The sequence below is a fragment of the Prionailurus bengalensis genome, chromosome X (genome assembly GCF_016509475.1).
Source record: "Prionailurus bengalensis isolate Pbe53 chromosome X, Fcat_Pben_1.1_paternal_pri, whole genome shotgun sequence".
NCBI lineage: Eukaryota > Metazoa > Chordata > Mammalia > Carnivora > Felidae > Prionailurus > Prionailurus bengalensis.
This window is the reverse complement of record NC_057361.1, coordinates 1,586,552-1,599,722: the sequence shown is the minus strand read 5'-3', so window position 1 is coordinate 1,599,722 and position 13,171 is coordinate 1,586,552. Positions and strand designations below refer to the sequence as shown.

The following is a 13,171-nucleotide window of genomic DNA, read 5'->3' as shown; positions in this document are numbered from 1 at the left end:
TCGTGGGTCCCCTGGACCGCACCCCTGCCCTGCGGCCGGCCATGCACTCTGGGGGCTTCACGAGGGCACAGCGCCCGTGCCCTCCTTCCTGTTCTCCTTCTCGGCCTCCCGAGCTGTGCGTTCAGCAAAGGACAGCCCTCGGTGGCACCGACACAGGCCCACGATCCCCACCGTGCCCTCGCGGCCACCAGACATCTGGCCGCCTGGCGCGCGCCCTCCTTTCTCCTTCCCTGAGCCCCCGGGGCGCTGACCGCCCCCCGAAGGCACACAGGGCTGTTCAGGACCTTCCTTCCAAACGTGAAGACGGCAGGTGCTCCGTCAAAGACCAGAGGCGGGGACCACGCGGGCCTCGCGCGCCCCGTGAGAGCGTGTTTTTATTAAAGACGCGGGGCGTGGCCCCGACCCGTTACCTTGCTGGTTGCCGTACGTGGAGTATCCGTCTCCGCCTGGAAGGGGAAGGGGAAGGGGAAGGGCACACGGTCATGAGTGTGTTCCAAGGCGCGTCCAGCCCCGGGCGCTGGGCTCGCGGGTCCAAGCGCAGCGCACGACAGGCCCCCAGGGAGGCGGGGACACCCACAGAGGGAGCAGGTGTGCACGCCACACGACATGGTGGGGGGGGCAGGCCGCGGTGGAGACACACGGGGGTGCAGGTTCCGTATCAGGGGTCGGGGTACATGCCCATGCACACATGTACATGCAACAGATGTGAGCTCACACTCACATTCATGCATGTGCACACACGAACCGATGTATGCACGCATAAGCACACACACGTGCATGCCTCCACACGTGTACATGCCCACACACAGACCTACACACGTGCACACACCCACGTCCACACATGTACACGTGCACACCTGCACAATGTACACGCCCACACACAGGCCTACACACGTGCACATGCCCACCACCACACATGGACACACACGTGCACGCCTACACACATGTACACATCCCCACACATGCCTACACACGTGCACACACATCCACACACGTGCACATGCACACCTCCACACATGTACACGCACACACGTGCACACCTCTGCATATGTACATGCCCACACACCTACACATGTGCACACACCTCCACACACGTGCACACGTACACCTCCACACATGTACATGCCCACACACAGGCCTACACACGTGCACACGCCCACCTCCACACATGGACACACACGTGCACGCCTACACACATGTACACACCCACACACATGCCTACACACGTGCACATGCACACCACACACGTGCACACGCACACCTCCACACGTACACACACACGCGTGCACGCCTCGGCACATGTACATGCCCACACACATGCCTACACACGTGCACATGAACACCTCCACACATGTACAGGCACACACATTCATGCCTCCGCACGTGTACAAGCCCACACACAGGCCTACACACGTGCACACGCCCACCACACACGTGCACATGCACACCTCCACACATGTACACACACATGTGCACGACTACACACACGGACACACCCACACACATGCCTACACACGTGCACACACCACACGGGCACACGCACACCCACATGCACACACGCACACCTCCACACATGTACACGCACACACGTGCATGCCCCCACACATGTACGCGCCCATCTACACACATGTGCACGCACCCCTCCACACTTGTGCACACACACGTGCAACGCACACCTCTACACATGTACACGCACACACGTGCACACCTACACACATGTACACACCCACACACATGCCTATACACGTGCACACACTACACAAGGGCACACGCAGACCTCCACATATGTGCACACCCACACCCACATGTCCACACACATGCCTCCACACATGTACACGCCCATCTACACACATGTACACTCACACCTCCACCCACGTACACACACACCACACAAGTGCACACACACCCACACCCACACACGCCTCCACACATGTACACGCCCATCTACACACGTGTGCACTCACACCTCCACACATGGGCACATGCTCACCCACACGTACACACACACACCACACATGCACAAGCCCACACGAACACCACACACGTGCACACACACCTCCACACACACACACACACACACGGCCACACATGTGCAAGAAACACTTGCACACGCGCACTGCACACTAACGCAGATGCACATGCACGTACACACACAGACACACTACGAACTGTAAGCAGGGCTCACTTCCTTCCAAGAAAGGGAAACAACTTCGCTGACGAGAAAAGCACACGAGTTAGACCCAGCTGGTGACCTGGTGTCCACACAGGACACAATGCGACCCGCCCCCCGCCAGCGTGCAGTCGGTGTTAGTTCTCCCCGAGGACAGCCGGTCCTCGCACGGCGGGAACGAAACAATCCCTTTACCATAATTATTTCCGTAAGAGTTGGGTCTAGAACGCCCTCCTCCTGCGGGACAGAAAGAGCACGTGAACCGGAACCCCGGAAGTTTCCGGGCGCACCGAGAACAGCAGCACACCCGACCTAAGATGCCGCGTGAGGCTGGGGAGATGTCGAGGCCGCCCTCCCCGTGCAACCAAAAGGTGCACCGTCCCCATGGCGTGGCCTCTGACCGCAGGGGACTGGAAGCTGAGGCCACACTGCACGGCCTTCGGCTCACGGGGCTCGGAACCCCTCACCCCAGAGGATCAGGGGCCCCATGTGATGATGATTGCCAAGTTTCAAAGAAAAAAATTTCTTTTCAGGGCACCTGGATGGCTCAGTCGGTTGAGCGGCCAACTTCGGCTCAGGTCATGATCTCACAGCTCGTGAGTTCAAGCCCCACGTCAGGCTCTGTGCTGACAGCTCGGAGCCTGGAACCCGCTCCAGATTCTGTGCCTCCCTCACTTTCTGCCCCTGCCCCCGCTCATGCTCTGTCTCTTTGTCTCAAAAATAAACAAACATTAAAAACAATTTCTTAAAAATGGCATCTGCTTTTGGCCAACAATTTCCCATTGCGTTATGGGAACAGGGCCATCTACGGGGTGACGGATGTCTGTCCCTGTCACCTTTACTTTGTAAAACGGGCTGTAAACTATTATTTCCTCATCCCAAGGCTGCGGAGATTCACGGACCACATCTCCAACAGGACCCCGACGCCTTGCAAATGCACCCATATCAGTCGCAACCCACCAGACCGTGACTCCATTCAGTTCTGATGCTGAAAGCCCGTAACCAATGGCAAAGAGAAAACTAAATTCACGCTTTGCCTTTGACCCATAAACTGACTGACGGGTGAACCGAATCAGAGGGACAAGTCTGCATTTATAAGCCCCGGGACGTCATGGGCAGAACAGGGACCCTGATTAACGACCCTGTATCACATCAGAATGCGAATGTATCGCATCTCAAAATTGCTAAGGGAAGGGGGCGCCTGGGTGGCTCAGTCGGTTCAGCCTCCGACTTGGGCTCAGGTCGTGATCTCACGGTTCGTGGGTTCGAGCCCCGCGTCCAGCTCTCTGGTGTCACCGCGGACCCTGCTTTCGCTCCCCTGTCTCTGTCCCTTGCTGCCTCTCTCCCACTCATGCTCTCTCTCAAAAATAAGTAAGCATTAAATTATTTAAGTCGCAAAGGAAGTAAATCTTAAAGGTTCTCATTTCGGAATAAAAAAAAGAAATACAATTTGTAACTATGCATCCTGATGCGATGCGGGACCAGCGGACTTACGGTCCCAATAATTTTGCAACATGTCACCAATAGGGAACTGTTACTTTATATACATAGAATGAATACAATGTTTACGTGCACTGTGTCTCCAATAAAAAAAAGGAAAAAATCCGTAGCGTTTTCTTTTCCCAGCATGACATTTTGTCATCAGTCTTCCCTTACAGAAGCAGACAACAGCTGAGAGCTTCAAGATCGCCCGCTTACTTTGAGATACACTCAGTGTAGACAAGACCCCCGTTACTTCCTGCTGTGGAGACTTCCTTCCCTTCCTGCCAGGATCTGCCCGCCCAGAGTGTTTTCTGTTTGCAATGGTCAGCCACTGAGCCACGTAACAAAGATCCCCCCACACACCGATTCACCGGCTGCTGTTCCCCTAGTGTCAGCTGCTCTGTTTCTCACTACCTGCGTGCACACCTGGGTCCCTGGACGGCAGGAGGCAGGCCAGCCAGAGGGTCAGTGCAGACAGGGCTCCAAACCCCGCACACCAGCACAGAGCCAACACCCAAGACCGCAGGAAGAAATTGTGGGGATGCAAACAGGAGCCCTGAAAATACGACACCTCCTCCCACCGCCCTCGCCCTCCGGGGAGCCCAAGTGCTGGACATACCATAAGCGTTTCCGTGGCCGTCATTGTTGGGATAGTAGCCACCACCGCCAGCTGTGGGACAGAAGGTAGATTTCAGCTGCGCTTTGCTGGGACGCACAGGGTTGCAGCAGGCGTCTGCTTGTGTCGCTGGTGATGGCACCAAGCCATGCCCAGGAGTCACCCCAAAGGGAGCCCCATACGGCAGCCAAGAGCAGGGGCCGTGAGGGCACATCCAAGGGTGCCCCCAAAGTCACAGCTTTCTGTAGGAAAATTCATGCCCAGGCAGGCACCCCCACAGAAAGCTCTGTGCGGGGTGCCTGATGGGGCTCAGGCGGTTAAATATCGGACTTCGGCTCAGGTCATGATCTCCCGGTTCGTGGGTTCGAGCCCCATGTCGGGCTCTGGGCTGACAGCTCGGAGCCTGGAGCGTGGTTCAGACTTTGTGTCTCCCTGTCTCTCTGTCCCTACCCTGCTCACACACACACTCTCTCTCTCTCTCTCAAAAATAAACATTTGAAAAATTAACAAAAAAGAGAAAGGTCTGTGCCTTCAGAGAGCACGTATGTATCCTGATGGCAGCAGATAAATGCAGGTGCATCCATTCCTGTCCTGCAGAGACATCTGAGCAAGACCAGAGACCCAGACACAGGGTCACCGTTCTGAGAAGGAAGGCTGGGAAGGCGGTCCCCACCATCAATGCTCTGTACAAAGGAGATGCGTGTGTGCATCCTGGTCGTCCAGATGACAAAGAGGCCCCTCCGCACGGTATCGGGGAGAAGTCCTCACGTACCTCTTCTGGACACTCGCAGGACTCGACCCAGCAGAAACCTCACAGCCGTGCACGAGACCCTCATACGTTACCCCCTGGCGGACACAGCACCCGTCTGTCTCGCGGAGGGCGTGTGCTTTTATTCACGTATGAAAATGTCTATGAAGGGGGTCACTTTCCAGTCACACAGAAAACACTGCGTGAAAGCTTTCTATGCACGTGTGTATGTGTATGTGTGTGAGGGTGTGTGTGTGGACAAATACACACACATAGATATACACACAAATATACATATCTACATATGTAAAAGTAGATATACACAGATATAGATATTATTTATCTGAAACTACTTATATAATGACACACATATAAAAATATACATATGTATGTATAAAGGTATATAAGTATACATACAGATATACAAGTAACTATATATAAAAATATACCTACAGATAAATATACATATACACAAATAAAGATATATTTATCTAAAACTACATATATAATGATACACACATAAAAGTATACATATGTATGTATAAAGGTATATAAGTATACATAGAGATATGCAAATAACCATATATAAAAATATACCCATATATAACAGTATATATACACTCAAAATACATACACAGATATATAAAGCTGTGTATATGTCCATATATAAAGGTATGTATATACATATATAAAAATGCATCTATACACATGTATAAAGATATGTACAAAACTGATACAAAGTGATATAAAGTTTATCTATAATCATGCACATACAAATATATATACATAAATATAAAGATATATGGAAACACATACATAAAGGTATGTATACACACTGTATATAAACACGTTATGTATTTATAAAAGGTGTATATACAGAGATGTATACATATGTACATACACATATAAATGTGTATATATAAATATATAAAAATGGATATATGGTAAAGACATACAAATATGTGCATATGTATATAAATGTACATATACATAAAGATATATAAAGATATATTCATGTATAAACGTGTTTATGTAAACATGTAACACGATATATACATAAGTATAAATATATCAAAATATGTACATACATCTTATGTATGTACATATGTACATACATCTTATGTATATAAAGATGTACATGTAAAATATATAAAGGAATATATACATAAAGAAAGATACAAGGACTTATGTATCCAGAGGTGTATATGTAAATATACATAAAGGGATATATATAAAGACAGATACAAGGACTTATGTACTCAGAGGTGTATATGTAAATATACATGAAGGGATATATATGTAAACAAAGTTACAGAAATTTATGTATCCAGAGGTGTATATGTAAATATACATAAAGGGATAGATATGTAAAGAAAGATACAGGGACTTATGTATCCAGAGGTGTATATGTAAATATACATAAAGGGATAGATACGTAAAGAAAGATACAGGGACTTATGTATCCAGAGGTGTATATGTAAATATACATAAGGGATATATATATAAAGACAGATTCAAGGACTTATGTATTCAGAGGTGTATATGTAAATATACATGAAGGGATATATACGTAAACAAAGTTACAGAAATTTATGTATCCAGAGGTGTATATGTAAATATACATAAAGGGATAGATATGTAAAGAAAGATACAGGGACTTATGTATCCAGAGGTGTATATGTAAATATACATAAAGGGATAGATACGTAAAGAAAGATACAGGGACTTATGTATCCAGAGGTGTATATGTAAATATACATAAGGGATATATATATAAAGACAGATTCAAGGACTTATGTATTCAGAGGTGTATATGTAAATATACATGAAGGGATGGATACGTAAAGAAAGATACAGGGACTTATGTATCCAGACGTGTGTATTTACATAAAGGGACGTGTGCATGCATGCAGATTTGGAGAGATGTGCGTACATAAAGCCCTGCACACAAAGCGGTACGTGGATACGTGGACGTATGGAAGTGTATGCATAAACGCCCGTATGCACACGTCCGAGCAGAGGCCGTAAAGGTATGCGCACACACAGGTCCATTCGGGCACACGCTCGCGCACATGTGCGTACACGCGCCACCACCACCTTCCAGGGGAATGTGCCCCGTTTCCAGTCTCGCCCGCAACCTGCGCCTCCAGAGCGTCAGGGCTGTGAGGCCCACTGCACTGCGGCATCGGAGGGGACGCCCCGCACCCCATCTTCGCGGGGCGCACCTTGCAGCCAGGCGGGACCCGCGGCCTCCCCCCAGTCAAGTGAGAGAAGCCATGGGCGTACCTGCGGGCGGCCTGGGCCTGGGCGGGTAGCGGCCGTCATCCTGGTCCCTGTTCCCAAAGTAACCTGCAGGGTGCAGCACAGAGCACTCCTCAAACCCCCGCGCAGACAGCCCCCTGTAAACCCAGCCCGTGTGACCCGACGCGGGCAGCTTACGGAGAGCGGGGCGGACCCTTTCCAGGACGCCAGGGCGCCGGAACCAAACTGTGGGTGGGATGCCATCATTCCTGCGGGGAGAGCGCGGGGGGCGGGGGGCACCCAGAAGCCCGGGAAGGGCAGTTGGTGGGAGGGACCCGGCTGATCTGAGAGTTCAAGGGAGATTCAAAACGGAGAGGAAGACACCCCACCCCAGGACCTTTGCACATGCCCTCTGCACTCAACACAGGCTACGCTTCCTGCCTCAGCCTCCCACACATATCCATCCATTTGTTTGTGCCCCCTAGCACGCTGCAGGGGGCCACATGCCGTCGATGACCACCGAACCCCCATGCCCAGCACCAGGCTGGGCCCATCCAGAGTGCTCAACTAACTGCGTTCAAAGTCCTCCATGCAAGCACATAGTAAGTGCTTAATTAAACGCTTGGCATTTCCTCCCTGCAGGCACATAGTAAGTGCTCAATTAAACATGTCAGACTTCCTTGGTGGAAGCACATAGTAAGTGCTCAATTTGATAAAACTATGACATGGAAAAGGCCTGTAGAGGCTTCTCTGATTTCTTTCTGCAAGAACTATCCCTCAGCGACGCTGCCCAAGCACTGGGGACCCCAGGAAAGGGCTTTCCCGCTCTGGAGGGCTCATGACATCTCACTGATTTTGCTTAAAGGGGCATCTCCCGAAATACGTGTGAGCAGAGAACAGCTTCCATCATGAGCCCTTACTAACATCTTGGAGGACACTGCACCCTGCGACCCGAGATTTAGGGGGCAGCACGGGGGCGCAGGTGAGGGATTCAGGGGTGGACCTCGTAAAAGACGGTCTGGATCTTTCGGAAGCATTGGCATCACACCACCAAGGGGACAATTCCAGGCGTGAGTAAAGGCCACACCCCGTGCACCCCCAGGGCTTCTGAAACGCGTCTCCGTGCGCTTACCTCCACCGCTGTCGGAACCGCCGGGCTGGGGGTGCGGGGGTGGCCTTGGCCGGGGGTAGATGCCTGTCGGAACACAACGCCGCAATTTCAGGAAAGTAAGGACACCTTTCAGCCATCGGCCAGCCGCACACTGAGGAAGCACAGCCCCACACGCTGAGCCTGACAGCGAGACCTCAGTGGTCTCTCCGGAGAGCCAGTGGCCGCAGCAGGGACGCGTGCCCTCCTCGGGGTGACCTGTCCCTCGCTCCCGACCAGCTCGACTACCCGCATCGCCTCCTGGGGGACCCCCCACCCCGAGTATCTGGGGAACGAGCCTGCACAAAACGCTTCTGGGAGCCGCCTTGCAAACGGGGCGCCCTCCCAGGGTGGGGCACATTCGGTGTATTTCCCCCACATCATGCAGGTCTGCCCCGGGGGGGCATCCGACCCTGAGACCTCCGCGTGGTTCGGAACTTCACCCCCAGTCTCCCAGGGAAACCGATCGCCTAAGCACAAGGTTTTTCGAAAGGGGAACTTCGAGATGCAAAACTGTAGAAACGGCCTTGTTTAGGGTTGGAAGCAATTTCCCTGAAGGCAAAGCTTCCTTATCGATTTCATACCGTGGCCACAACAAATACCACAAACGAGGCCGGCTGAAGCAAGACACATGTATCCCCTCCTGGTCCTGCAAGCTGAGAGGGTAAGATCCAGGAAGGGCTGAGGCTGGGGGTCTGAGGTCCAGGCAGGGCCGAGGCCAGGAGTCTGAGGCCCAGGCAGGGCTGAGGCTGGGGGGTCTGAGATCCAGGCACGGCTGAGGCTGGGAGTCTGAGATCCAAGCAGGGCTGAGGCTAGGGGGCTGAGACCCAGGCAGGGCCAAGACTGGGGGGTCTGAGATCCAGGCAGGGCCGAGGCTGGGGGCTGAGATCAAGGCAGGGCTGAGGCTGGGAGTCTGAGATCCAGGCAGGTCCGAGGCGGGGAAGTTGAGATCCAGGATGTGCTAAAGCTTGGGGTCTGAAATCCAGGAGGGGCCGAGGCTGGGGGTCTGAGATCCAGGCAGGGCCGAGGCTGGGGGTCTGAGATCCAGGTGGGGCCAAGGCGGGGAGTCTGAGATCCAGGCAGGGCTGAGGCTGGCAGTCTGAGATCCAGGCAGGGCCGAGGCTGGGAGGTTGAGATCCAGGAGGTGCCGAAGCTTGGGGTCTGAAATCCAGGAGGGGCCGAGGCTGGGGGTCTGAGATCCAGGCAGGGCAGAGGCTGGGAGTCTGAGGTCCAGGCAGGGCCAAGGCCAGGAGTCTGAGGCCCAGGCAGGGTTGAAGCTGGGAGGCTGAGGTCCAGGCAGTGCTGAGGCTGGGTGTCTGAGGTCTAGGCAGGGACGAGGCTGGGAGTCTGAGGTCCAGGTAAGGTCGAGGCCTAGAACCTGAGATCCAGGCAGGGCCGAGGGTGGGGGTCTGAGATCTAGGTGGGGCCGAGGCTGGGAGGTTGAGGTCCAGGTAAGGCTGAGGCCTAGAACCTGAGATCCAGGCAGGGCCGAGGCTGGGAGGTTGACATCCAGGCAGGACTGGAGGCTAGGAGGCTCGATCCAGGCAGGACTGGAGGCTGGGAGTCTGAGATCCAGGAGGGGTGGAGGCTGGGAGGCTGAGATCCAGGCAGGGCTGAGGCTGGTTCCTCCTGAGGCCTCCCTCCTTGGCACGTAGACGCCGTGTTCTCCCCGTGTCCTCACATGGCCGTCTCTCCGTGCATGTCCGTGTCCTGATCTCTTCTTCGAAGGACACCAGTGTTATGCTCCCAGGACCCACCCTAAGAACCTCATCTTGACCCATTTACCTCCCCAAAGACCCCATATGTAACTAGAGTCCCATCGGGAGGTCCTGAAGGTTAGGGATTCAACGCACAAACGGGGGGACGGGGTGGGGGCACGTCCATCCGTGGCCCCCTCCTGGTTGCTTGGAAGCCAGTGTGGGGACCCCGCTGCTGGGGTCAGATGAGAGAGTCAGAGAGTGAACCCGGAGGTTCTGGAAGGGGTGTGTGTAAACACCAGGAGCTCAGGGGGACGCCCAGAGGGAGTGTCCTCACGGAGCAGGTGTGTGCAGGGGAGAATCTGAGGTTCTCCTACGTCCGTGTGTCAGAGACCCCACCACCAAGCTCAGGGGGTCCCGTATTCGTCCTAAAGGATCCAGAACTCATTCTCGCTGCATCAGGGCCCCCGATGAATCGCCCAGCAGCCACACGTCACAGCAGGTGGCCCCTGGCAGAAAACCCCACAGCGTCCCATCTGGAGGCCCTTTCTCAACATGGCTCATCTGTGACCATCTGCCTTTTGGAACAGAACGTTCCGGAACGCCCCACACCCAAGGGACTTTTCAGGGCCGCTGTCAACGATGCGTCTTCCTTCTCAAGGGACACATCCAGGAGCCCCGGGGCGAGCCAGGGGCCAAGCAGGGGACTTCGGGGGGCCTGTTGCCCGAATCATCTGCTCACCAACCTCCCCCGCCCTCTTGGTTTCGTGTGTGCGCTGAGTTTAAGCAAAGCGTGAAAACTGCTCCCAGATGGCATCGGCAGCTGGCACCCCTGAGTCACAGAGGGTCCCCTCCCACGCTGGGCCTCGCCCCTCACTTCCCCAGGGACTGAGTCACCCCGTCCTGCTGATTCATCATATACATTTAACCCCCCATTTCCCCAACACCGGGAGCAAGAAACACTTCCTGTGAGGGACTCCCGTGGATTCCTCGTGGAACAAGACTTTAAAAGTAATTTCCGGGGCGCCTGGGTGGCTCAGTCGGTTCAGCGTCCAACTTCGGCTCAGGTCATGATCTCACCGTTCATCGGTTCAAGCCCCGTGTTGGGCTCCGTGCTGACCGCTCGGAGCCCGGAACCTGCTTCGGATTCTTGGTCTCCCTCTCTCTCTGCCCTTCCCCCGCTCACGCTCTGTCTCTATCTCTCAAAACTAAATAAAAACATTTTTTTTAAATTTTCTTTTCAACGTTTATTTATTTTTGGGACAGAGAGAGACAGAGCATGAACAGGCGAGGGGCAGAGAGAGAGGGAGACACAGAATCGGAAGCAGGCTCCAGGCTCCGAGCCATCAGCCCAGAGCCCGACGCGGGGCTCGAACTCACGGACCGCGAGATCATGACCTGGCTGAAGTCGGACGCTTAACCGACTGCGCCACCCAGGCGCCCCAAAAACATTTTTAAAAATTAAAAAAAAAGTGACTTCCAGGAAGAGAAAAGGCTCAGGCACTTGGAGGTGTTGATGCCGGACAAAAAGTTTTAAAAGGTGAGGGTGTATGGTGACAAAAGCACCGTTAACCACGGCCGTGGATGCTACTGTTGATTTTCTATTAGGTATCGGCTTCCTTGGACCCTCGTCCTGACGCTGGGCGGCCCCTCCTCGAGGAGATGAATTTTCATGCATGGCAGCCAGAACAGGATTCCGGGACCGCTTCTGGAAGCCTCTGACATAGCCCTGCTTCACGCGGCCCTAACCCGGTCTGGTTTTACGTTTTCAGCGCTTTTGAATTGCTAAGGACTTTACTGACTTTGTCCATCAATGTTTCCTTTCAGTTAACTTTTTTTTTGTTTTTGTTTTGTTTTGTTTTTAACTTTTTTTTTTTAAAAGAAATCTATGGGAACATTGTCTGCCAAGCCTTTGAACCCAAGCACACACTGAGGATAATGATGTACAGTACACGGCACACCCCACGTGGGCTTTTTTACGGGACAGAATTGGGAACCGTGGAAACAAGCGAAAAAGGAAACGTCCTCAGCCTCATTAAAAATGCATTTCAATAACGTTCACTATCAGCCAAGCAGACCCTACTTTGCAGCGGTCAGAGGAACGGGAAATAAAATGCGTGCTGTGGGTTCACCCTGCCAGCTCCCCCTGCTTACGGGTGAGACTCGGTTTCTTGCAGGGAGAGCCATTCCCTACTTCAAAGGCGGCTGGAGGAAGACCCGCAGGGGAGACACGGCAGGCTTCATCCAAGCAGGGTGGAGAGGGTGGAGAGGAGTCTGAAGGGGCACAAGACTTACCTCCGCTGTTGTCGGGCATGCCTGGCTGTGGGTGATACGGGGGCTTCGGTCTGGGGTAGATATCTGTGGGGAAAATGACAGTGCCTTCTTAGCAGAGAAAAGTAGCCTTCTGTTCACAGCAGGTTGTAGAACAGGAGCGTCAACACCACGATAGATGCCTCGACATTGCACTAACATCTACTGCCCGCGGTGTCACAGATGATCATGGACCACAGAAATCCCTGAGCCTCTGGATGTAAAAATGTCAAAACTAGAACTTCAAGAAAAACCCCACATGGGTGCACACACACACACACACACACACACACACTCTAACCACTCATCCACCCATTTGTCCATCCGTCCACCCACCATCCACCTATCCATCTATCCATCCAACCATCCACCCATCCACCCATCCACCCACCCACCCATCCATCCACTCGTCCATCCACCCATCCATCCACCCGTCAATCCACCTATCAATCTATCCATCCATCCATCCTTCTCTCATCTGCCCATCGATCCATCCATCCACCCACCTGTCCATCCATCCACCCGTCCACCCACCCACCCACCCAACCATCTACTCATCTGCCCACCCACCCATCCATCCACCTATCCACCTATCCATCTATCTATCTATCTATCTATCTATCTATCTATCTATCCATCCATCCATCCATTGATACATGAATCCTGTGTTTGTCAATCCATCCATCCATCATATCTATCTATCTATCTATCTATCTATCTATCTATCTATCCACCCATCCATCTATCCACCCACCCATTC

General features: G+C 53.0%; 1 protein-coding gene across 14 annotated transcripts in view; it reads right to left on the bottom strand.

Annotated features, from left to right (window-relative positions):
* Positions 1-13,171, bottom strand: part of XG (Xg glycoprotein (Xg blood group)) — a 37,706-nt gene that overhangs the window by 3,783 nt on the left and 20,752 nt on the right. For 6 of the 14 annotated variants that reach the window (XM_043571500.1, XM_043571494.1, XM_043571502.1 and 3 more), the window contains 6 exons: positions 12,397-12,459; positions 8,390-8,452; positions 7,303-7,365; positions 4,272-4,322; positions 2,366-2,407; positions 411-446 (listed from right to left, as the gene is read on the bottom strand). In XM_043571500.1, coding sequence (XP_043427435.1) covers positions 411-446; positions 2,366-2,407; positions 4,272-4,322; positions 7,303-7,365; positions 8,390-8,452; positions 12,397-12,459 — 318 coding nt within the window. The remainder of the gene's footprint in view (positions 1-410; positions 447-2,365; positions 2,408-4,271; positions 4,323-7,302; positions 7,366-8,389; positions 8,453-12,396; positions 12,460-13,171) is intronic. The other 8 variants (XM_043571493.1, XM_043571505.1, XM_043571495.1 and 5 more) reach the window with 5 other exon arrangements.